Source organism: Mesocricetus auratus, unplaced genomic scaffold (assembly GCF_017639785.1).
Source record: "Mesocricetus auratus isolate SY011 unplaced genomic scaffold, BCM_Maur_2.0 Super-Scaffold_100018, whole genome shotgun sequence".
In the NCBI taxonomy this organism is placed as follows: domain Eukaryota; kingdom Metazoa; phylum Chordata; class Mammalia; order Rodentia; family Cricetidae; genus Mesocricetus; species Mesocricetus auratus.
Genome location: NW_024429199.1, coordinates 25,971,659 through 25,998,429, shown reverse-complemented (window position 1 = coordinate 25,998,429; position 26,771 = coordinate 25,971,659). Strand labels below are relative to the sequence as shown.

General features: G+C 43.1%; 1 protein-coding gene across 2 annotated transcripts in view; it reads right to left on the bottom strand.

Annotated features, from left to right (window-relative positions):
* The window catches only part of Pde7b (phosphodiesterase 7B), a 307,639-nt gene that overhangs the window by 74,293 nt on the left and 206,575 nt on the right, over positions 1–26,771 (bottom strand). For both annotated transcript variants that reach the window (XM_040758205.1, XM_005065832.4), the window contains one exon: positions 8,048–8,131. In XM_040758205.1, the coding sequence (XP_040614139.1) occupies positions 8,048–8,131 (84 nt within the window). The remainder of the gene's footprint in view (positions 1–8,047; positions 8,132–26,771) is intronic.

Sequence of the window (26,771 nt, the reverse complement as noted above, 5' to 3'; positions counted from 1 at the left end):
GGCAGGTCAATCTTATTTATGGCGATTTCACAATCAGTTAACACTCGACCATATGTTTCAGGGTTCGGCATAAGACCACATTGTTTCCCTCTTTTACTTAGGGCACTCTATTTTTATGCCAACTATTTCGGAATAAGGTTACTAGGTTACCTATTTATTTGCACGGCTCTTGATGTAATGTGTACTTGCTCTGGTGACAAGATGGTTAGCTCTCTGAGCATAAACTAATAGCTCAGATTCATCTCCAGCCTTCAAATCTCCAGACAGAGACACTAACTGTTGTCATTTGGAGAAGAATTGTACAGATGTATTTTTGTTATTGCCACCCAGTCCTTGCTGCCTGAGACAGAAGCCACCAATCATATAAAAGTTATATCAGGTCAATGGTTGTTGATGTGGCCTAGTATACCATGGTCTCATCCTTCTTATTTTGTGTGTCAAATGAATGAATAACTGTGAGGAAATGCTGGGCTTCCAGATTCAATTTTCTATTTTCTTTCACTCAGACAAAAAAGGTGAACCTGTTTAATGATGTCAGTTGGGCTAACAAGGGTCAATGGGCGCTTTCAGTCCTAGCCTAAGAAGATGAAAACCAAATTTTGGTTTTGAAGATGGCTTTTCTGTAACAGCTAGGTACCGTCTTCTCTGCTCCTATCTTCCTTGAATAACTTGACTTTCAATAACACTTTTATTCAATAACACAGTCAAATTCAGCTGTGGCAACTTGTGGCAACTCTTTCCTGGGTTTATGTCTCGAGGCATATTTTATAATGGCAATAAAATCTGGCCGCAGCATGCGGCCCTCTTTATTTTTCTGTCACCTCAGTCCCTGCACACTGTTCAGTCCTCAGCTCTTCTTGATGTCCCAATCAAGACAGAGTTCTTTACTTCAGTCTGTAACACTTCTGAATCATACAGAATGGATATGTATCTTCTACGATATATGCTTACTATGACACGCACATGCTATTACTATGGATATCATAAATGTCAACATTTATATGTCTATGTCTCTGTAAATTTCTCAAGGGCAGCATTCATTTCATCTTTGCACCCTGGCATGCTGTCTGCTGTAGGAGCTGTCTCACTAATGTCTGCTGGGGGCACAGCGATGCGGAAGGAATGAGACACTCAGGGCCCTGTCTGCTCTGGCTTCCACCATGAAGTGGCATTTCGGTGGCTAACCATTCTCCTGGTCTGGCACTTCCGCAGCTGAAGAGCTGGGGTGTGTGTGGCCAGAAGCCCTGAGTGCCCACCCCGGAGCACCTGCCAGCTGAGCCAGGAAGTACCACAACCACAAACAGATTCTGGAGGAAGGTCAATATTGAACTTTGGAATTGTGGGGTGTTAACCTGGCACGCCCAAGTGTGAGAAGTAAGTCTCAAGGACTCCAGCCGAGGCCTCCCTTCTCTGCTTGGGGAGCAGGGAGCTGGGACTGGGTGAGGGCGCACCCTCTCTGCAAGATGGCTTCTACAGTGACAGTTTAGTTCAGGGTCTTTATATGTCACATGTGGCTCTCGTAGGTGACATTAAAGGCTATTTTTGACAAGATTACTGTACATTTTTCAGTACCTGCTGGGAATTCTCTCTTAGACAATGGGCCTTGCAGGCACACTGTCTTTCTGTCTTTACAGTGGTGGTGGTGGGGCTATCACGTAATACCAGATGGTTTCTAACGTGATTGGTGTCCTTTGTCCAACAGTCCTTCAGCGAATGTATTTTATAGGTCAAAGAAAGAATGGCTATAGGGCATTAGCTAGCAAGGTTTGCTTTGTTTTTAAACATTTGAGTCTCTGGGCAATTTTTAAATAAAATAGTTAATACATACATGTGTATAGGTGTATTTTGATTCTCCTTTGGAAAGAATAAGCATCTACTTTTGTGACTCTGGTAAAAATGACCTCATGACTGTGCAGCTAAAATGGCCCAGCCTGGAGAAGCAAATCCAGAGGAAGAGAGTTTAAGATTAAGATTAGCAAATTAGCAAGGCGGGAAAAGCCAAACAACCCATTAGCCTACTGCTGCTGAGCCTGGCTGGTTCGGCTGGTGCACAGCACCAGGCTGTCTGGGGGCTCTGAATATGTACTCTGAAGTAGAAGCTTTGGCTTCTCGAATGTTCCCCAGTCCCTGGGAATGTTTTCTTTGCATGTCACTTCCTCTGCTGAGCGAGTGTGGAAATCACATTGTGTTGTTCTGAGATGGTTGCCATGGGAACATCTCAACCTAGTCATTATCTACTCAGGCTACTGATTATATTAAATCAGGAGACAGAGCTGAGGAAGGGCTGCTAAGGGAGCAGGGGCCTCCTCTCTGAAGACTGTGATTCCTAGGCCACTGTCCCCTCTCTGTTGGTGTCTTAGACACAGATTTTTCTCAACACGCATCTCTCCTGTTTTCCCTTCAACAGAGCTAGTAAATGCAACTCATCCACAGGAAGTCGGCATTGGATAATAGCACTGTTACAGTTCCTCTGCTCCAGCCCTCCTACAGTTCTCTGCTTTCGCTCTTCCATGAGCACAAAAATAATTGCCTCCCTCTTCTCTTGCTCTGTTCTTCCCTTCATGTTTAGGTGTAAAGATAACTCTTTCGAAGGCTCCATGTTTCCTGAGTCCCACACAATGGTGCTGGAGACCCCGATTCCTGCTACTTTCCCAGAGAAACTTCTAGAAACTCAGAAGGCTGTTTCTCTTCTTGTGGAAGTAGAAACAGGAAACAAAATTGGCTTCTGACAAATGCTTTCATCTCAGGTATTTCAGCTGATCTGGACGATCTCTTATGAGGAAGAGTTTGAGATCTTTATTCCTGGAATATTATACTCTATTGTTTATCACCATGATGACGATGACTGACAAAATGCATATAGTAATACAGATGTATCACAAAATGTATCATGTGATATGAGATGATGTTCTGAATTAAATTAGATTGTAGAATGGCTAAGTGTGGCCATTTCACATCTGCATTATATATCAATTTTTCTGTGCTGTGGACACCTTAACTGTATTCTCTCAGCAATTTTCAAGTGCATAATAAATTTTTTAAAAATGATTTTTAGTTTTAATGGTGTGTGTATGTGCACGAAAGTACAGGTGCCTGTGGAATCCAGAAGATGGCGCTGGATCGCCTGGAGTTGGAGTTAGAAGTGATTGTCAGCTTCCTGACATGGGTCCTGAGTCCTCTGAGCAGTATGTACTCTTTTTTTTTTTCAAGCTATGAGGGCATCCTGGTATAGATAACAACAACAGTTGGCATGAACCAGGTCCAGAATGCCAACCAGCTATTGGCTGCTGTTCTCCAAGCAGTGTAACACTTGCCTAGGTACATGGAAACCTAGTAGCTGCCTACAGCTAGGATGAAGTATGTACTCTTAGCCACTGAGCCAACTTACCCATTCTGATACATTTGTTCTTAACTGCAGTCACTGTATTGCACTTCTTAAGCTCCTTTCTTAGAATCTTTGTTTTTATTTTATATGTATGGGAGTTTTGCCTGCTAGCATATCTGTGCTCCAGATGTCTGCCTGGTGACTGCAAAGGCCAGAAGAGAGCGTTAGATCCCCTGGGGCTGGGGTCACAGATGGTAGGTTGATGTGCCATCAGGTGAGTGCTGGGAATCAAACCCACTTCTCCAGGAGAGCAGCCAGGGCTCCTATCCACTGAGCCAGCTTGTTAGCCCTTGAACTTATTCTTATATGTCTTGTTTGAGTGGACAAACATTTACAGTTGACTGGTCTGAAATTTATTCTTCAAACCAGAACAAAAGGGAAGATACTGTAATTATTAAGGAAGCTGGACCAAAAAAAATTGAAAATTAGTACCATGAGAGACAAATCAGGTGTTAACCACCTTCCTTTGTAGGTAATGGGACTGTGGGTAAGGAAACACTGTGACTTTCTTCCTGTGCATGGAAAGGGCTTTTTTTTCCTCAGAAAAATGTGTGTATAATTAAGAATAATTATTTTAAATTAGAGTTTTATGCCTAGGTCAATAAGGAAGTTTGCTTTCTCTTTCTGCTCCTGGTGTGTGTAAACTTAGTCAATGTTAAGCTCGTTCTTAAAATAAAAGGATGATTCTTGAAAGTGAAAAGAAAATGACAACAATGAAGGAAAATGGCCTGGATTGAATGAGTTTACTGAGTCATAAAACCGTTCTAAATCTGCATAAAGGTATCTAAAATAGGGGGTGGTGACTTTTTCCTATCAAGGCCCCAGCAGCAGGTAAGTTTGGCTTTGTGGCTCACTTGGACATTGCTGTAGCTGCCCGGCCCATTTTGTATCACAGCAGCCCTAGATGGCCTATCAGAAAACGGTAATGTCAGCATTCCAACAAGACTGTATTTACCAAAAGAGGCAGGGGGACACATTTGGTGCACTGGCTGCCATTTACCACTCCTGTCCTAGTGATGTTGTAATATCCACAAATACCATTCTGATGGAAGACAACTTATTGTAGGTATTAATTCTGATGTCTTCTGTCTGCTATGACCGGCTGGAGTTGTGACTAATAAACAACCCGGGACTGCAGTGGGCCTCCCATTCAATACACATTTTATTCCTTATGCACAGGCCAGAGTTTTAAGGCAGGTATTGAAGTAGGTGGTAAATGAGAAGCAGCCAGGAGCATTGTGGGTATGGAATGGCAGTTTTGTGGGACTAGGAATAGGAGCTTTAGTGATTTGTTTTTTCCTACAATGGATTTGCTTTTAAGTTTAAATTTATAAATGATTTATTTTTAAGCCTTATATCAGATTCTGTCTCAGGAGAGAAAGCAAAGCTACAATCATTTGAGTAAAATGGTGATAAGTCTGCATCTCTCTTGGGAGAAAAAATGGATGCAAAATAAGTATTGCAAGGGCCCAAGGAAATGGCTCAGTGACTGAAGTGCTTGCTATGCATGAGAGGCGGACTCTGTCTTTATTTATTTATTTATTTATTTATTTGAAGTAAGTTCTCACTGTGTAGTCCTGACAGGCTTGGAAGTCCCTATGGAGAACAGACTGGCTTTGAACTCACAGAGATCTACCTGTCTTTACCCCTCCAAGTGCCAGGTCCTGAGTATGATCCATAGCACCCCTAAAAAAATCCAGGGACAGTAGTACCTGCCAATCATCCCAACACAGAAGAGGCAGAGACAGGAGGGCTCCCAGGGCTCATTGGCTAGGCACCCTGATTAGTAAGTGAGGGGTGGGGGGAATATAAATGAAAGACATTACCTAAAAATACAGCATAGGGAGCAGTTGAGATTGACATCCAACGCTGACCTCCAGTCTACACACACACACACACACACACACACACACACACACACACACACACACACACACTTGCACACAAGCAAACATATACGCACATGCATATAAAGCATATATTACAAAAGAATATGTTAAACCAATTTGCCAGTTTTTGTGTAGGATTGGTGGGTACGATTAAAGTTTTAGGAGGAACTTCCACAATGTTTTAAAATGCTTCTCGTTAGGCACAAAACACATCTTTAACTACACAGACAAACCTCAAGGAAGACATGAAGAAAGAGAATTAAATAGACTACAGAGTGGAGATGTGATGCATATAATATACTTTATGTGACTGGATTTTACAGGGCTGCCCATATACCTGTCCCCACCTGGGGACAAGCTGCTGTGGTTGCCAAGTTAGGAAGCTACAAAAGGATCACAGCCATGGCTGTGATTCAGGCTCTGACTCCCGGCATGCAGGCATTATAGACAGGTGTGGATTGCATCACAAATAAGTACAAACCTCTCAGTTCTTCAGATACGCTGTGCTGCCCAGTTAAAGGCAGTGATGGCTTGCATTTATGGCTATTTAATACAGCCTCTTTCAGAGGAATACTTAATGTAATTGGTAAGTTAACTATGCAGCTAATAACTATAAAGAGTTGTTGAGTTTAGGACATTTGTAGTTTATTTAGGGACATATCTTATACGTCTAGGATACTGAGGCCACTTAAAAACCAAATATAGTGAGGAAAAATGAGGACTGTCTAAGTATATCATATAAAAAGAGAAAGGAGTGAGAGAATTATCTAGAACAGAGTCCTAAGGAGAATGGAAAGGGAATTTCAGGGTGGGTGGCCAATATTTTTACTAGAGGAGTGGCTATTTCTGAGTAACAGGTGCAGAGAAACAGAAGTGGAGATCAGAAAGGACCTGGGGACACCAGCGGGACCCAGGCATCAGGGCCCAGGCACCAGGAAGCTCCTTGAGGGTCTCCTGCAGAGGGTCAGAGGGTGGCAGCCACTTAAAGATGTTCTTTCAAATAATATTGCTACATAGGAATGATGGCTATCTGCAGTCTACACACACACACACACACACACACACACACACACACACACACTTCAGATTAAGAAGAAAAGCAAATGATTTTTAAAGATCGATTTTTTATATGCAGAGACCTTTGGTAGAGTCAGTTAACTATTCCATATTCCACTACAAAGACTGTCGCAATTAGCAGCGATGCTCAGGAGCATTGGGGTTGAATTAAGAATCATTTAGAACCTTGGCCTTATGAAGACCTAACTCCTAGTGTCCTCATTTGTTCATCGATTATATTAGAAACCATGAAATAACATCTCTCTATTGTTGGAAAGAGGGTTTTTGGTAATTTTCTCCCTGGGACTCCATTGGAGAATTCTTGTGTAGATGAATAATGCCTGCTTTGTGGGACCTTCTGCCTGGTGACCCAGACATTTAGACAGTCAGAAGACTGCCAGCAGTGTATCTTCTATGGGGAATTAGGACAGCCAGTGTGGGGTCATAAGGAGAGTTCAGAGGTACCATCCAAGCTCCCGTAGACTGCATTCAGTGTTGCATTGGCCTAGCTCCTACAGGTTGCATTCAGTGTTGCATTGACCTATTTCCTACAGGTTGCATTCAGTGTTGCATTGGTCTAGCTCCCACAGGTTGCATCCAATGTTGCATTGGCCCAGAGGTGTCGGAGTGCTGAGTTTTAAAAAGTGTTGGGGGGTGTTTGATTCTAGTATAGAAAAAGTTATTCTGTCTCTACGCCCTGGGAAGAGCTGAAGAAGCAGGCACAGAACCATGGTAAGAGAAACGCAAACATGTCCGTCTTCTTCTGGCCTTTCACCAATCTAAGGATCAGAAACAGCAAAGTCTAAATTTTCCTAGTCATTTCCAGGGGTTGAGGCAAATCAAATTACCGCCTGTGTGGGGCTTGTTTATGTCAAAGGAAAGCAATACTTTGTGGATGCCATCCAGCACTTTGAAATTTATAGACGAGTGAGGATGTGAGAACCAAAAACCTTGGGGCAAATCGTGAAATCTATTATTGGCAGCTCCTTCCATCCACCACAAGTCCGAGGTGAAAGGTCACCATGATAGAAGATACAAAAATCTAGAGACATGACTTATCACCGGTTAGAATTTCCTAAGGAATGTAAGATTAAATAACAATGGAAGGAGAAGTGGGAATGTGCTACCAAGTTCATCACGGGGGAAGGAAGCCGCAGTGTGGATGGGAAGGACTCCCCTTTAATGAAGGGTCACTAAGGAGTCAAAATAGGGTTTACAGGAGAATAAGAAGAGAGAACCATGCATGGGGAAGGTGTTCTAAGAGATACCTGTGAAATTTAAGAAACTAAATAGCACTTCCTCTAGCCCGGCCCTGGCTTCAGTTGGAGAGCGTGTGCTGGAAGACAAGAGCACTTGGGCAAAGGTCATAGCTGTGAAGGGCTGCGTTTCTTTTCCTCTTTCTTTAACCTTTTCTTTTTCCTCTCCTTTCTTTTGAGACGGTCTTTCTACATAGCCCTGGCTGTCCCGGAAGTCACTGTGTAAACCAGGCTGGCCTCCAATGAACAGGGAACCTCCTGTCTCTGCCTCCTTAGTGCTGGTATTAAAAGATGTCGGCTTCTTTTCAGTGCTGATGGGAGAGACTTGGGCAGCTCTCAGAGTTCCTTCCCATGTGAGGAAGGAAGGCAGACCTTGCAGGGTTTTGAAGTTCAAGGGAAATGAGGTAGGTCCCCCCTCCAAGAAAACATTTACTCCTTTCCAGGTACACTTGGTTACTCACTGTTAAGTAGACGGAAGTCAATGAATGGGTAGGAGCCGCGGCGTTCGGCAGGAACCCCGGTCTGACCCCTTAGTCGGACATCTCCTAGGAAACAGAAGATCCAAACAAATGTTTGAAGAAGTTGCCAAGTATATTCACTTTTCCTCCGCAAATTCTCCTAACCAGTTATGTCAGCGGAACCAACACAGGATGTTAAAAGCCACCCCTTCTTATCCCGCTGAAGAGAGTGTTGGGTGGGAACGGGGTGCTTAATTACTGCCGTGTATAACGAATCTGCCGAGACTACACCGAGTCAGCCATCACTCTCTTGTATTTACCTGGCCTGTGAAAATTTCAACCAAGTTTTCACCATCATTTTATGCTCTCCGGGGCTGGAGAGATGAAGTAGCTGAACCTGGAGGATGGATGGTGTTCTGGGGTTGTAGCACCTCCCTTAGTGGATTTAACCACCCAGGGTATTATTTTCTGATGGTGTCCACCTTCTTTGCCCCTAGCTTGTGCCATTGGTGAACATTAAAACCTGTCATCTCAGCACTAGGTATTTTAGACTCCTCCCTACTCTTGTTCTCATGGTAATCTGAAGTGTTTTCCATACTGATCTCTTTTCAGCTTCTTTTAGTGGCTTCTAGTGCTTCCTCTCTGTTTGGTGTTTATGCCCTGCCTTCCCAGCCCAGGGAGGAAAGCACATTGAGGGGACATAGTGGACCTGAGAATAAAACAGACCCTGGAGAATCTTAGTTTGGACACTTGCTACCTGTGTTATCTTGGGAAGCATCTGACTGAGTATCTAAAACCCTGGTTACTTGGCAGTGACTGTTGGCCTGCCTTCTTCCAGACTCCTGCAAAGCAGGGCATGTACATTTCTCCACTGAACTTTGTGTACTTTTTAGTGCTTGCTAGACACTAAGTGATTGTTGCACCAATTATTATATATCATGTGGACTCCAAGATGATACAGAAATGCATGTTCAGGAATGTATTTCCAGAAGAACTGAGTCAGGGAAGGTTCTAGAACAATGGCTCTCAATCTGTGGGTTGTGAACCCTTTGGACCATCGGAAAACACAGATATTTACATCATGATTCATAACAGTGGCAAAATTGCTGTTATGAAGTAGCAGGGGAATAACCGTACGGTTGGGTGTCACCATAACATGAGAAAATGTATTAAAGAGTCGCAGCATTAGGAAGGTTAAGAATCAGTGCCAGGAACAATGGGACACTCTCCATAAGCCACTTTTCCCAGACTTCACAGGAGCCTCAGCCTGGGAGCAGGGAGGAGGGCTAGTCCCCTTCACTCTCTAATCTTTGAGGTTAGCCAGACCCCAGTGAGAGCTCTACCCACCGCTACCCCTGCAACTGACCAGGTGAAGATTCCTCTCCAGGAGGAAGTGGGGGTTGTAAAGCGCAGGCATGCACGCTTGGAATGTTCTCTGCTTTGTGCTTTATGTTAGTGTCTTATGCGTGACAGACACAGTTAAAAATCTAAACCACAAAAAAAATACAGAGAACAAATGGCCATGTGGTGACCAACCCAACTGATATATCTGTAGAACACAGCTCCTGCAACTAGGAGGGTTTGGGGATCATAGAAGAAGAGATGGAAAGATTGTAAGAGCCAGAGGAACAAGATTTTGTAGAGAGATTTCATCTCCTAAAAATGTCAGAGAACCTACACACAGAAGTCTCATCAACATGTCCGCCTAAACAAGGCCTGAAGAGGGATGACACAAATGGGTGTGCTCATACACTGAAGGGGGGATCGTCCCAGGCCTCAACACTAGACAAAGAACCATAAGCAACTAAGGGATGCTGAGAGAGAAGAAATCATCTTCCCTAGGGAAGAGTCTGTGAATTGGTTCTCCATTGCCCAGAAATCAGCCTTGAGATCATACATGCAAACAACATTATGTGGATTATGAAAGTTGTGTTTATAGATTTAGGAGTGTGTGTGTGTGTGTGTGTGTGTGTGTGTGTGTGTGTGTAAAACAACAGTTAAAGAAATAGAAAACTCAAGACAGAACCAGACAAAGTGCATGGGAAGAGCTGGAGGGAGAAAATGGAAAGAGGAAAAGGACATAATTATATTTTAATTTAAAAAATCCATGCATAGGTGTTCTGGCTAATCTTCTGTCAGCTTGATACACAAACTAGAGTTATCTGAAAGGAAGGAATGTCAATTGAGAAAACGCTCCATAAGATCTAGCTGTAAGGCATTTTCTTAATTTGTGGTTAATGGAGGAGGGCTCAGCCCATTGTGGGTGGTGCCATCCCTGGGCTGCTGGTCCCAGGTTCTACAAGAAAGCAGGCTGAGCAAGCCATGGGAAACAAGCCAGTAAGCAGAGTCCCTCCATGGCCTCTTCATCAGCTCCTGCGCTCTATGTTCCTGCCCTGTTTGATTTCCTATCATGAATTCCTTCAGTGATGACCAGTATTTTGGTCACGGTGTTTTGCTGCAGCAGTAGTAACCCCAAGGCAGCAGGTGAGGCTGTAGGTGTTCCTTTGGAGCTGTTTGGGTCTGTGGCTTTGTTGAACTTTGGGCTTTGTCATACCTTGAGCTTTCCTCAGAGGTTTTAGCCTTGCTATTTGAATTCACCTCCCTCTTAATATTTTCTTTCAGTATTCAAAGAATTGCTTTTGACTTTGTAGCTATGAGGGTACCATTTTCTCAGAATTTTCTGAGAAAAATTTTCTGTGTGACATTGATGTTGGTTTTAAAGCCTTGCATTTCTGTTGTCCATCCACGGGTGTGAGGTACAGAGACGCCCTGCCATGGAAGACTTTAGATTTAAGGAAACGGGGGAGAGCATTGCATAGCAGAGGTAGAGGGGACACACACTAGGAATTAGGGGATCCCCGTATTGGTAGGACCAGCATGTTGGAATAGTGAACTACACCAGATAAGTCTATAAGTGCTTTTGAAGTCCAGTTTTATATCATGGAACTTACAGAATTACAGGAACTTTGCCCCCTTTACAAAATTTATTGTGAGGACATTACGATATGTGAAAATAATATGGCCAACATTTATTGGTTACATAGGCTGGGCTGAGCATTTTATATGCATTGTGCCATTATCAGTTTTTATCAACTTGAGGTAGGTATTATTATTCATCATCATTATTATTGTGTGGTCATTAGAACATTTTGTGGCTGAGGAAATGAAGGTCAGTGGAAATTTGACATGTCCAAACTTAATAAAGGTTGTAAGAATTTGCACTTAAGCTCAGAGCTGATTTTGAGTCCATGTTCTTGACGTCTTTCTTATATTATTTGTATTAAAAACTGCACGAACTATTAAACACTTGCCTTTCCTTGCCTAATGTATGTTCTGATTCCTATATGATGATGAATCAGGTACGTAGCCATCATAATTCCTGCAGACTGAATACAGGGGAATCCATCATCTCAGCAAGCCCAGAATTCAGTCAAATAGATGTTTAGTCAAAGAGAATTTCAGTGAGAATGGTAGTAAGAATAAGATACTAACTTCTACTCTGGGTCAACAAGATATTTATTTATTCCTTTCAAGCCTGGAATGGAAAACGATTACTAGAAATATCACTCAGCAGAACTGATGGGGTTTGTCATTAACTTATTTGAGTTCTCAGGTAAGCAGAATTTTCATGATGGACCCCCACCTTTAGGGAAAGAGACAACAGCAAACAAGTTTCTATAGAAGACACCTAAACACAAAACAGAATAGAAATCATCAACAGGAATGATGACCAACAATAACCTACCAGACACAGTCAGCTTCCGGGCTTATGTTGTGCACAGATACAGTTACAGTCTGAGAACCTGATGACTCCTAAACCCATTGACAGCCCGTAGATGTAGTAAATGATTGTTTTTGGAGAGAATTAAGCCATGTTGAGAACACTAGGAAGGCAAGAGGCAGCACACATCTTAGAAAGTCTTCAACATGAATCTGAATAAAAACAAACTGGACACTGAAAGCACATATTTATCTATATGGAAAGTTAGCTTGCTTTCTTCCTGCTCCCTCTGATGCTGAATTGCTTAGGAATGCTGGTGAGAAGAGAAATAACTGAGTGAGGGAATCCTCAGGCAAGCCGAGGCCCCTGGGCTTTTCCCCTCAGGTCAGAACAAGTGGTGTCCTGGTAGAGCCGTTCCTCCTGGCCCCCTGTTTCGGCAATCATCTGTTTACCTTGGGCCTTATGTCCACGCTAAACAATTACTTTGACTATTCGCTAAGCCCTTGCTTCACTTCAGCAGCTTTATTTTATTTTTTTTCCTGGCAAAGGAAAGGCGCGGTGGAAGCGAGGAGGAAGCTAGGAGGAAGCGTTGACAGCTTCGAGTCGTGTCCTCAGTCTGTTCTTATTGTGTTCCAAAAGGAAGCAAACAGCAAGGGAATTCTTATTTTGAAAGGACTGTTGCTCTTTTGCTCCTACCGAGCTGAAAACATAACATGTCGTCCTTGGTCCTGAAGGCTACAGATGCAGCCAGAGAGGGCTGAGCTGAGTCATTCCGGAAGCCAAGACCCAGAGACAGTCCCTGACCCTCCCAAGGGACATGGTTCCGGATGGACCTCTTGCCCACTTGGCCTCGCACACGGTGTCTGTTTAATAAAAGCCTGTGCTGGGGAGGAGATGTGGATGTGGCCTCTTATGTAACTGGCAGGGAGGGTGGAGACCGACAGCGATGACAACTTACAGTGGCTGAAACATGGGCCATATGATGAGAACCAGAATCCTGCCCTATCGAGTGGTGCCAAGGTCAGCTTAGGGTGAGCGGGAGGCCTAAGGAAGGGACAGAGCAGCAGCTGCTGTGTTCCTGGGACATTTGACAAGAAGGAAGATGGTGGTGATGCTCTCGTATAAAGGTTTCAGGGAGCATGGGATGGGGAGGCGTGGCGGGGGTATCAGTAACCTAAGCATGGTGGAGAAAGTGATGCTCCGGCCGAAAGCCGTTGGCTCCAGCATCCCGAGCATGCGATGAAGTCATGTGATGCCTGTCTCCAGTAAAATAAAGACAGAGAACCAGATGCCAGCATGAGATCTTGCCACACTGCGTTACCTTTAAGGCAGGATTACATTCAGAGTTAGTCCAAAGGATGAGTTCTCCGCAGATCCTCAACCAGCTTAACAAAGGGGAGGACAGCTGTACCACTAAATCATCTGTGGACTTTTGGGACAGTATAAGCAGCCTGTATACATGAGGCGGGCAGAGAGTATTGTCTGAATATTGTCTTACGTGAGAGACACACTGAGGCTGATTAGGGCCAAATTTTCCCAGAGAGTTTCAGTTTTACACTCTTTTTTAAAGATAGGATCTCATTATGTAGCTCAGGTTGGCCTAGAACTCACTATGTTGTCCATAAGACCCTCAAACTCAGGATGTTCCTGCCTCATCCTCCCAACTACTGGGGTCACGGGCACATACTTTAATGCTCAGCCCCATCTTCAAGTATCTTGAGTGTGACAGGCTGTATCTATTCACAGGGGACTGTCCATCAGACTGCCTAAGTAGAAGGATCATCGTTAGTTCATTGCTCTGTTTCAGTATCTATGCATTTCTGGGTCATTGTTGAAAAACATTTATGTAGCAAAAGGAAACTGACAGTTATTCGTCCAGAAACCAGACTTTTGACAGAGCAAAACAAAGTTTTCTTTGCATGCATAAAAGGAAGAACAATATTCCCAAGCAATGCACCCTGCAGCCTTAGCTTAGGGTTATTAAACGCCTGGTGACAAATGTGTATTTGGGGACTGGAATGCTGGGAAAGTAAGCATGTAAACAGCAGGGCATTGGCTTCCAGAGCAGGTAGTCAGGTTTCTCCCAGACTGGTAGCAACAGGGACTGTTCTCCTTTTTCTTTCTAGCTTGATACTGTTTCAGAGGAAAATAGGAGGAAAAAAAGTTCTAATCACTGGGAATACAGGAGTCTAATAAAAAAGATATTGGAAAAGAAGCAGTGGGAATGCCTAAGGAGAATTCCAAGGAGCTGGTAAAGAACTTAAAAGAACACACAGAGCAGGTCTTTTACAAGGGTTGAGGAGAAGAAACTGAGGTTATTCAGGGTCTGCTCACTGGCAGTATTGTATTGCTACTTCCAGGGTAATAATGCCTTTACCCCCAGAATCTTTCTGAAGTTAAGCGTTTACTTATATAGATATTCTATTTATAAAGTACTCAGCATAGTACCTAGGATGTAATACACACCCAAAAAGCCAGAATTAGGGAGGGCTTACTATTCTGATATTCTGAGGTCCCTCCTCCTGCTACCCTGAGATTTAGAGGGTCCTCTTAAGCATCAACAGGGCACCATTACATGTCTGAGGTCACCATAACAACCTCCTTAGAGCTGGGACGTGACAGAGTCACATCTGACCAGGCAGCCCTAGGAGTTCAGTGTCCCTGTTCTCAATGACGATTGATGATGCTATTTAGGCTCATGATCTGGGCTTGATCTGCCAGGTCTGTATCGTTCCTCTCTCTGCTGGGCGTGCCTGGTCAAGACAAGTGAGTATGGAAACTGTGCTCCAAGGAAAGCAGAATGTGGTCCCTCGTGCGTTTCCACAGCAGCAATGGAAGTCCATGGCGGGTGTGCTGTGGCTATTAGCCCAGGAGCCCTGAGCTCCAACTAGTGTGACTTGAAGATTGCCCTGGAATTTACAGGCGAGTCTTGCTGTTAAGCATGGGGACTCAGCCGGCCAGTTCTGAAGCAGGCTTGGAGGGGGTTCTAATTTGGTTCATTTCATCAAATGATCACATGAAACATTAGACCAAATGTTAGAACCTAGGTGGGAAAATAGAGACACAAAGGTAGGTAAGCTAGCTTCTTGGCACTCAGAGAATTGACAGGCCAGAAGAGAATCAGGTCAAGGAGTTAATACAACGTCCTTCAGAAAGAGCCTAACAAGTATTCCGGAAGGTTTGGGTTCAGGTTCTTCTATCAGAAGTATTGTGAAACTTTATGAATTTATTATAGATAAATGTCTCACAAATACTTCAGTTGAAAACAATCCCCTACCAATTTCCATCTGAATGAAAAGAGAATCATTTATTTTTTTAAGTCATGTAACATTAAGTGTTGATATTTAATCTAAATGCAGGTTTTCCATTTAAGGCAATTGTACATTAGAACAATGGTTGAAAGTATAATTTGAACCTTATACAAGGTTTCCAGAAAACAAGATTTTTTTCTGTGGTTACAGATAAACAATTGGAACTGGAAGTGTTACTTTGAGAAATCACTAGGGAGATGCTTTTCTATCTGATGATCGCATTAGCTTTCTGAAAAAAATACAGATGCACACATATGGGGGAAGTTATGGGGAGGAGGAAGATGAAAGAGAATAAGAAAGGAGGATGCTGAGAAAGCCGGGGAATGAATACTGGGAATAAGGGAGAGCAAGCATCAGGGGAGGACATGTGTACATTAGAGATGCATATATGCCATCTATATGCCAATATGTATGTCTGTATTTGCATAATTAAACAATTGAGACAAATAACAAGTTTTTTTTGTTTTTTTGTTTGTTTTTTGGGGGGGCAGGGGCTTTCGAGACAGGGTTCCTCTGTATAAAAGCTATCCTGGAACTCCCTCTGTAGACCAGATTGGACTCGAACTCAGAGAGATCCACCTGCCTCTCTCCCGAGTGCTGGGATTAAGGGCGTGTGACACCCCTGCCCAGCAAGAATTCTAAAAGAGAAGTTAGCTCTTGCCCTTCATTTTGTAAGTCTTATTTAATGTATGTGGTGCTGATGGTACTTGATAGCTGTAGTAGGTGGACATTGTGGTAAGAAACCTTGCAAATGGTCTTATTCTTTTGGAGTGGACAGTGAAGGATAGTTCTACTCAGAAACACAGCACTGCAACTATGACTAGTAGGACAAAAGAGATTAATATCATGTTATGACATCTGAAAGGACTCACCTTACCAGAGGAGGGATGACTCACTAGGGAGGACTGCAGGAGACCAGGTGAGAAAACAGAGGAGGGATGACTCACTAGGGAGGACTGCAGGAGACCAGGTGAGAAAACAGAGGAGGGATGACTCACTAGGGAGGACTGCAGGAGACCAGGTGAGACAGAGGGGGGATGACTCACTAGGGAGGACTGCAGGAGACCAGGTGAGACAGGGGAGGGATGACTCACTAGGGAGGACTGCAGGAGACCAGGTGAGACACTAGAAGAGGGATGACTCACTAGGGAGGACTGCAGGAGACCAGGTGAGACACTAGAAGAGGGATGACTCACTAGGGAGGACTGCAGGAGACCAGGTGAGGTGAGACAGAGGAGGGATGACTCACTAGGGAGGACTGCAGGAGACCAGGTGAGGTGAGACAGAGGAGGGATGACTCACTAGGGAGGACTGCAGGAGACCAGGTGAGACAGAGGAGGGATGACTCACTAGGGAGGACTGCAGGAGACCAGGTGAGACACTAGAAGAGGGATGACTCACTAGGGAGGACTGCAGGAGACCAGGTGAGACACTAGAAGAGGGATGACTCACTAGGGAGGACTGCAGGAGACCAGGTGAGGTGAGACAGAGGAGGGATGACTCACTAGGGAGGACTGCAGGAGACCAGGTGAGGTGAGACAGAGGAGGGATGACTCACTAGGGAGGACTGCAGGAGACCAGGTGAGACAGAGGAGGGATGACTCACTAGGGAGGACTGCAGGAGACCAGGTGAGACAGGGGAGGGATGACTCACTAGGGAGGACTGCAGGAGAACAGGTGAGACAGGGGAGGGATGACTCACTAGGGAGGACTGCAGGAGACCAGGTGAGGTGAGACAGAGGAGGGATGACTCACTAGGGAGGACTGCAGGAGACCAGGTGAGACACTAGAAGAGGGATGACTCACTAGGGAGGACTGCAGGAGACCAGGTGAGACACTAGAAGAGGGATGACTCACTAGGGAGGACTGCAGGAGACCAGGTGAGAGAAGACGGCAGCCAAGAAGAGTGATGGTGCTGCTAGAGACGCTGAGCTGAGTTTAGAGATTTTAGGAAACAGACACAAAGCCACAGGAACCGCATGGGAGGGTAGAGGGAGAGGAAAATATCGAAGATAGTTCTTAGGTTTCTGTCTTACACAGTGGATGACTATGTAATCAAAGAAGAAGAATTCTAGAGAGACCTAGTTTAGAGAAAGAAGTTCACTTGGCTTTGACTATCCTGAGTTTGCTACTGAGAGTTCAAAGAAAAATGTGCCGCATTACAGGCTCAGAGAGAATGTTTGGGGTTGGAGAAATAACTTCATAAATTAAGAAAAAATAGTTAAAGCAAAATGTTTGAGCAAAAAAAAATCCATAAACTTAACAACATAATGGAAAAAATCCACAGAATAATTTTAAGTAAATGCAAAAAAAAAGTTATAGCCTACATGAAGCTGCTTACAAAATGAAGCGGGGGGGGGGGGTAGGACCAAACCTTCAGCCTTTAGTAATCCAAGGGGCTTGTAAGGAAGAGGAAGCCACAGTGTGGGAAGGAGAACAAACTTCTATCATTGAAGAGAATGAGCCGAGATGAAAGAAACAGGACTCAGGGATGCCTTGGGTTGGAAGGTCAAGACCTGAGCTCAGGTGCCCGGAACCCAGGCAGAGATGGTTTGTAGAGAGAATATCTACAATCCTAGGGTGTTTACTGTGAGATGGGAGGCACTGACAGGAGAAAACCCCCGAGTTCCTGGACCAGCCAGCCAGGTGTCCACAGTGGGTAACAGGAGAAGTCTCAAACACAGCAGAAGTAAGGACTGGGATTGTCCTCTGCCTGTGTTTTAGACACGCGCATGGCCACGAGCACATGCATTCGCAATACTCAGTCAGACACACACGATTTTAAAATAGGAAGAAATTATGTTTGAAAATGTCACAGTGAAACCCATTACTTTGTTTGCTATCTTAAATTTAAAAATACAAAGATTCAAAAAAATTTTTTTAAAGCATGGATTCAAACGTAAGGGCAGGTGGGATAGTGGACAAAGCCCATCAGATACTGTAGCCATCGTGTCAAACTGGAGAACTGTGAAGACTATACTTAAGGAGGTGATATGCAGATCTCCAGTGACAAATGGGTTATTATTTTAATATGCATTATTAAACTTTTTAAAAGTTAATTTTTAATTACATAATTTCCCCATTCTCTGTTCTCCCTCTCATCCCTTCTAGGTAACCCCTCTTCACTCCCTTTCAAATTCATAGCTCTTTTTTGAATTCTTACCGTCTGCTTTTTACATTAAGCATTTTTATTTCTGTGTGTGTTCACATGCATATGTGTGTATCACAGAATGTCTGTGGAAGCCAGAAAACAACTTGGGGGCATTGTTTTTCTTCTACTATGTGAGTCCTTGGGATCAAGTACAGATTGCCAGGCTTGGTGACAAGTGCTTTTATCTGATGAGCCATGTCACTGTCCTGATAAGTTGAACGCCATACATTTTCAACAAGCAGTGCCTCATCTATCTATAACAATTGCTTGTAATCTGCTCAGCTGTAACGACTGAAACGATGAGAGTTTTAGCAAAACTATCATGCTGACCTTAAGAACAGCAGTGATCCCCATGAATAATAAAACATAATTTGAAAATTGCTCTGAGGATAGAACAGACCAGGGCATGATTATATCTGTGAAATTTTGCAAAATATAGCAATAATCTAATCACTTCTAATACTTAGATATACATGATGAAAAGAAATGGTCTGATGGAAATCTCTGACAAGGAAAGTGTGTTTGTTGGGAGGAAAAGGTGGCTATATCAACAAGAATTAATATTATTAGTAAGACACAGCCCATTCCAACTTTACAAACTGGAAGCATTGAAGAAAACCGTTTTCATGCATTGTTTCTTTTTACATGCTTCTGGACTTCCTGATTCTGGCCGGGAACAAGGTCAAGCTTGCCAAAATACTACAAGAAAAGATGTTGATGATCACGGATAGGAAAGGCTCTTGGTCCCAGGAGACAGCCCATTCTTAAGAGACTTCCACACGAAGTCTGCCACCATGAGAAGGAACATCGGGCCACCACATTCGCCCTTGGAGCCCGCTCAGCACCAGGAAGCTGTCGAGGCTCTGCATTCCAGACCTCTGTGGCAGTTGGGATTCTTTGAAGCCCCAAGTGTTGTTCATTTGTTTTGTTTGTTTTCCAGAAAGGAAACAGATGGGGAAAAAAAAACCGGAGTTGGGAGGGAAGTGGCGGAATCTATCGTATTATAGCCACGTTATAGAACATCATGTTGTTATTAAAACTAGTAACTGATATTTCCGTAGCAATAGCTGTCACTTACTGAGCCTTCAGTTGTGAGCCGGGTAGTATTTGAAGTGTTTTCCACAAATGAGCTCATTTAATTCCTTAATAACTCCCTTAGATAAATACTAATATCAGGGCCGTGCCGTGAGAGACAAGGATGGGACATCTCTTTGCCCGGGGGTATCCAGAATGAAGCCAGACGTGAAACCAAAGGGACAGGCCCCGCAGTCTGTGCCTTCAGCTAACGGGAACAATCCCTGTTCAGAGACACCTTGACCTGAAGTGAGAGCTGATTCATTGTCAAAGAAGGTTGAGTTAATATCGTATGCAAAACTGTATCTCAAAGAAAATAGCGTAACAGGTCTGAAGAGAATGCTCATTAACTGTGACCTTACTTCCCCATTCTGGGCTTCATTAAATCTCGTGTTTTGTTCGGTAGGAAAGTAAGATCTGCCTTTCTACCTAATAGGAGGTAGAAGTCAAGCGAGCTCGCATGGATGAAGAGCTTTTCCAATGATTTTGCAATAAAGCTTTTTTATTAAGAACATTCTTACTGATATTGCCATATAAATATCAAACATGTGACATAAAAATTCCACTGAATCTTCCACTTTGTATATGAAGTAAATAATATTATTATTGGTGTTATCATAAAAGTCTCAGGCAGTGCTTTTAAAGCAAGAACATTATTCTTTGATATGTATAAACATTGTGTGAATTAGAGGGTCTTGTGATCAAATGTGTTTGAGAAATATGGAGGCTTACAAAATTAATTTTTTCCAGTTGTAGGATTTCTCAGATTCTTCAGTATGTTAATGTGTGGTGTATATCCAAGTGTGTGAGATCAAACAGTATTTCCAAAACATGTTTTTTCTTGAAACATTATCATTTTAGCATATTTTTGATATGACTGTTTGGGGGTAGATAGTTAGGTATACACTGTTCTCTGTAATGATGTGTGTGTGTGTGTGTGCATGTGTGATGTTTACATCACAACCTTAGTATAGGAAGGAGCTTAGAGAACCCTGGTTTTATGTCACTGGTACCCTCCCCCTGGTATTCTTACCCTGTCTGATTAAGTACCAGGTTTTAATTGGGGGGGGTGCTGCATACCAATAGGATGTTTGTATATTTATTCCTCAAACATGTTTTCTGTTGTTTGCTGTGTTGCAGGTCCTGTTATGGAATCTGAGAATACAGCAGCTGATGAATTAGACAAAACACGCCAGCCCTTAAGGGGCTGAGATTGCAGGAATCTAGAGGGAAGACTGATAATAAACAAAGAACACCAAGGAAATTGCCTTTACAGGGAAGTCACGTGATGCCAGAGGATGAAACGCTGGGGGAGGGATGAGCCAGGGAGTGCTGGACTCCACTGTGCCTGGGAGATGTCCAGATGTAGTTTGCATTGGGCGGGGGTCTAAGAAGGCCATCCTGAGGTGACTTGAAGGCAGGGATGAGCATACCAGGCTTAGAGAATGGAGTAAAACTGTAAGGAACATACTGCGTATGTTCTGAAAATAGCAAACTGGTCAGCATGCTAAAGCAAAGAGAGAGCTGGGGGCTGGGGGTACTGACAAACAGGAGCAGAGAGAGGGGAGATAACAAGCGAGGAATAAGAAGTGCCAGGTCTGAACAGATGATTATTTCTGTCTAGCTAACTTTCTTACACAGTGCAGGTCCAGCTGCCCAGACAAGGTACTGCCCATAGTAGACTGGACCTTTCTTAATCATTTAGCAATCAGGAAGATGACCACAGATAATGCCCACAGGGCAATCTGATCCAGATAATTCCCAGAGATTCCCTTTTCCCAGATGTGTCAAGCTGACCCCAAAACTAACCAGGACCCCTCCCAAAATTCATATTGAAGGGTAATACACATTGTGGTAGCATCATGGCACGAGCCTTTTGGGAAGGGATTAATTTGCAAGGCAGAGCTCTGGTAAAGTAACCTAGTAAAAGAAGTCAAAGCAGCTACCTGGCCCCTTGCACACACGGGAGACTACACTGAAGGTGCCTCCTGAGGACAGAAAGCCCTCACCAGACAGTCTGCTGGTGCCTTGACCGTGGACCTTCCAGCGTCTAGAGCTTCGGGTAACACTTTTTTCTAACGTTCCTGTTGTTGCTGATTGTCGTGGTTTGGATGTGACCTGGCCCCTTGGCTCATGTGTTTGAACATTTGGTCCTCAGCTGTTGGTACTGTTTGGGAAGGTTGTGGAACACTTGAGGGGCGGAGCCTTGCTAGAGGAAGAGGGTTACTGAGGATCTGGAGCCCCTTCCACTTCCTTTCCTGACTAGCAATACGACCAGCCAGCCTGCCTTCCTCCTGCCATGCCTTCCCCACTATGATAAAATGCTTTCCTGGAACTGGGAAGCAGAATAAACATTTTCTTCATGAAATTGCTTCTTGTTAGTTATTTTGTCACACAATCAGAAAGTGATTACGCCACTCAATTGCAGTGTGAGTGGAGAAAGAGAGGCGACGGGTGGCAGAGAGTTGAGGATTCAGAGTGAAGTAGGAAGACATGAGCCTTGAGAAAGTGTGACACGATCTGACTAAAGCCTTCGGAGAACCAGGCTGACTGTTCTCTTGAGAAGGGATTGTTACAGTGCCCTTTACAACTAAAATCTCCGAAGGGACATGTCACCCTTTCTCTCATTCAGACCTTACTCTGAATGTCTTATTTCATCGAGGGCAGATCCAGTGAGTTAGTGAGGCTGATTACTGTGTTCTTTCTTTCTCTCTCTACTCCCCACCCTTAGATGTGGTTTCCTCATTAAATAGTTACACGCTCTCTTGGGGACTGTGTGAATGTGGAGACCCCTGGAGGAGGGTCATTTTCCTGGCTGCAAAGAGGCAGGGGAGAGTAGATTCTAGCCCGTGGGGCCTCGGATTCACTTCTTTTACCCTAATTGTTTACTACTTTGTAAATATGCAATAGACAAACACAAATTGCATAAACCAATATTATCTGAATGATTATTCATCACAATAAATTTGTCCTTTAAAGTTCTCTGTCCTAATCAAACATGCTGTATATTCTTTTAGAATCCGTTTTGATGAATCTATACATAATCTTGGTTTTTTATATAAAAACATGATAGCATTTCATTTTGGGTGAACTGCCCCATACCATTCCACCCTGTGTGATTTATGAACCCATAAATTCTTCGAGTTTAAATCCAATTACGTGGTTTAAAACTGTTTGAATATGAGAACTGAACCTGTCTGAATTTGAGAAAGGAAGATTCCAAATATATGAAAATGTGTATTTTACAGATGAAAAATAAGCAATATTGTTTATTCTCAGTTAATATTCATTGAATAGTATTATGAGTCTATTAAACTCATGCACTTTGTTACTAGAGTTCAATATCACTATGAGCAACATAATGTAATGATGATTTTACACTCCCAGATGATATCCTGGAGACAATGTCTTACAGGACTGATTAATTTTTTCATATCTGATATTGCTGCTAATAGCTTTACTACTGAATGTATCATTGTAACTGCTGACTAGATTTATGTGCAACTTATAATCTTTATAATACTTGGTGTGGACAATGTTTTTAATCAGATACTCCAATTTAATTGGTCAGGAGTGAATTTCTATTGCTTTCTCAGTGGCTTCAATGGGGAGAAGTTATTGATGCATAAGCCACATTGCCACACCCAGCAGAAAGACTGCAGGAGGCCAAGGCAAATGTGTCCAATGTGCCATCTTCAGCTGAGAATTCTGTCTTAGAATCTAGGCACTTGGTTTGGGGGAATTGATTCTAACTGTTCTGATGAGTTAGGAGAACTTTTGTGGAACAGTCTGACTTGCAAAACTTTTTTTAAGGAAGAGGTGATGAAAATGTAAAGAAGTAACTTCCTGTAGGTATGCAAAGAGAAGGGCCAGAGGAACAAACAGGAATAGTGGTGAAGTAGTTTGTTTGGTGAGAGGAACTCTGGGAGCAAAGGAGTGGCAGACAGAGACAGGAAGGGTAAGTCATTTGTGGTGAAAGACAAACTCTTGGTCTTGTAAGGAGAAGCCCAGCTGTGTAGCAAAACTCAAGGCTCTCCACGTGTGGCCTGTTCGGATGGATTGTGGCTGGCACACGTTTCCAGGATTGGCCAAACCTGACCCGAGGGAGAATTTATAAAACAACATTCATCTCACACTCAAAGCAAAATTGTAACAATAAATAAATAAAATGTGCTACTGTTGAAATACATTTACTGACAAGATCAAAAACACAGTGAAGTAAAAATATGTTTCATGTTATTTACTATAAAGAAGTAACAATTCAAATTTGGAGGGAACTCTGGTAAAGTCAGAAAGCCTGACGTTAGCACAGCATCTGTGAAACCATTTCAGAGGGGTGCCTTCCTTTCAGATAAGAGGATGTATTCTCCACGTTCATGAGAAGAACTTGGCCTGCAGTACACCTTTACCATGACTTCCTGACTTCTGGGTGTTTTCTGGAATTTCAAGCATAGCTGTCCTCCCCAAACACTGAAGTTCTACACAAGTTTTCATTTCCTTGTGGCCTCACAGAAACATCCCTGCTATTTTACCTAATGAAGGACACCATCCCTGATGGCATTCCTGGCACTACCTAATGGAGGTCACCATCCTGATGGTATCTCTGGTAATATAAGATGAACTTTTACTTCTGGATCATTCAAGGTTAATAGTAATACTAGCATACCATTGACTTACAGTATCTCAGAGCAGTTCATTCTGAATAGCTGAAGTTATCTTATCAGTAGAGATAAAAATTGGGATGAGGAACACACACAGACATACATACAAGCACAGGCGTGCATGTCCACACACACACACACACACACACACACACACACACACACACACACGATTTAGAATGAGAATTCTTGAGGGTAAGGGTTCTAAGTATAATAAATATATTCCATAAATGTGAATGTTCAATAAATATTTTGCTATTTTATTTATCCTAGCACCTTTCCCACTTGGGAATATGCCCTATATAAAGATGCATAAAATGTTCACTTTGGCAAACTTGTTTGCATTCATTTCTTGTTTTTCAGCATTCAGAAAAATCTACAACAGTGTCAATATAACCTTCTCATTATGCTTTTCAACTTCCCCATTCATTTACTTGGCTTTATGCAAAAATAATATTCAAAAGATGGTCCCAAAGAAAATACCTTGGGTACCAGGGTCATCAAGTGAACAACTGAATCTTTCTCTGAGACGGAGCAGGGGAAACGGACCAAGTTACAGGAGGCAGAAGCTCTTGTTTGTAGTCTTCCCCTTTCTCCATTTTTAAGAGCATGGGGCCATTTATTTATTGACTGCTTGAAATAAATTCAAACAGAAAAACTTTACAAATGTGCTAGTCTCTGGTAAGGCCTCCCTGGTGCCAATCTTTTTTTGTTATTTATGAGAGAGACTCGGCAAACTTGAACGGTTACCCTTTTTATTCCAGAGTGTGTGTTGTGAGCTGAGGCCCTTTTGTCTGGGGAAAAAAGTAGACTATAACTCACAGGCTCATGACTCTCACAGTAAGTAGGCTTTGAATGTAGTAGAGGATGAGGCATCCATGCTTTCCAAAGACACTGACTCTTGTGTCATGGCTTCTAAGTGAGCGGTGATACTTTATGGCTCTCTGTGAGTCGGTGGGAAGTACTCACTGGCTGAACTAGGAGGAAGAAAGGTCCACTCCTGGAGTATTTATTTCTTCTTCCATTTCTTTGGCTCCCCTACCCTACCTTGTTTTATGACCTCTCATTTTTCACTGACAGCTTTATGGAGATTTAATTTACATATTCACACAACCCACCCGTTTGAGATGTGCAATTCAATGGCTTGAGTATATTCACAGACATGTGCGCCCACCGTCACAGTCAATTTAGAATATTTTCATCACTTTGCAAAGAAACTCTGGACCCCTTAGTTGTTACCTTCCTATCTCTCCAACCTCTAATTCAAGGAATTAAGAAACCCTCACTCTCCATCTACCCGTAGGTTTCCCTGTCCTGGGCATAGCAGAGAATACGCCTATTGTCCAGTTTGCTCTAATTCCATTTTACCTTTTGACATTCGTGGGGTGTGCATTGCGCTTTGAACATGTTAATGTATGCCTGAGTTTTCTCCTCTCTCTGGGCCGGGGCATCTAGCACAGCACGAACATTTAGCACAATTAGTGCCGGCGAGGTTCTGAACTAATGGCTATGGTTTTAGAAGTTTACCTGCAGTATCCCTCTCGAGAAGGCCACGGGGTTTCCCTGACAACATTGCAGGGCATCCCCTTGTCCCTCTCCTCTTTGTGGAAATGGCATGCTGTAACCTGCAACCTGATATGACTTGGTTCTTTATTTCCTGTACAGAGCCTGATCACACCAGTCTCCCTCTGTTTCCATTCTCCATTCTGTCCAGTTTTCAGGGATATGTCTTAGTAGCCCGCTGGCTTGGTTTGAAGCTGCCCTCAGCAAGAGAAGCACTCAGAAGTGCATTTATCTGTAGGTCTGAGGGACAGTCGTATATTGGCAGTAGGAGGGAGTCCACTGTCCCTTGTGTGACTTAGGGAAAAGACTTTCTCCTGCTGGCACTGACTTGTTGAAACCATGGAAAACATAATCATTTTGCTTATTAGTCGATTCAGATTCCTAGGGTAGTTCTAAAAGCAAAAGATCCCCCGCTCCAATTGTAACAAAACTTTGTAACACACACACACACATTGCATTATAATCACTAAAGGAGCCCACAATACAATTGCCCCCAAGAAAGGCAGATGGGAAACGTGGATACAGGGAATTTGTTGCTGTTGGTGGTGATCTTTCTAATCTTCTGGAGAAAACTGTGTACTATTTAAATAATTAGGCTCTTACTCTGCCATTCCTCATCTAGTTTTTTTTGGGGGGGGGAGGAGACAAGGTCTCTCATTGTACCTGGAGCCCACCAAGGGAGCAAGGATAGCTGACCACTGAGTTACAGGGATCCCTCACTCTCTGCACCCAGCTTTTAACAAGGGTCCTGGATCCGAACTCAGGTCCTCATGTACTATACTGACTGAGCCATCTCCCTAGCTCTCTGAAGCCTATTGCTTTCTGACAGCATGTTTAGGATTGGATTTAAAAACAAACAACCCAATACTTACATATAATAAAAATAAAAATCTAACTAGGACTCATTTTTCTGCAACTGCTTAATTGATATTAGAATAATTCTGAGGGAAAATGCCTCTTGTTCTTTCTATTTCGAGGTCAAACAAAATCAGGCATGAATGTTTCACCCTCTCGTTGCTTGGAAATGACAGTATCTCTAAGTACTAATTTTTGGTTAGTAACATTCCAGTTCATGGTGAGCTTTGAGAAACTCATCCACACAGAAAGATGAATTAGTCGTCTTCATCTTCCTTTATGCTTGTACCATTGATCAACATGAAGTGCCTAACTGTGCCATGACTAACCTTTGGATTGCACGACTATTGATTAGAGCAATATAAATGAAAGAGGAAGCAACCCCTACCCC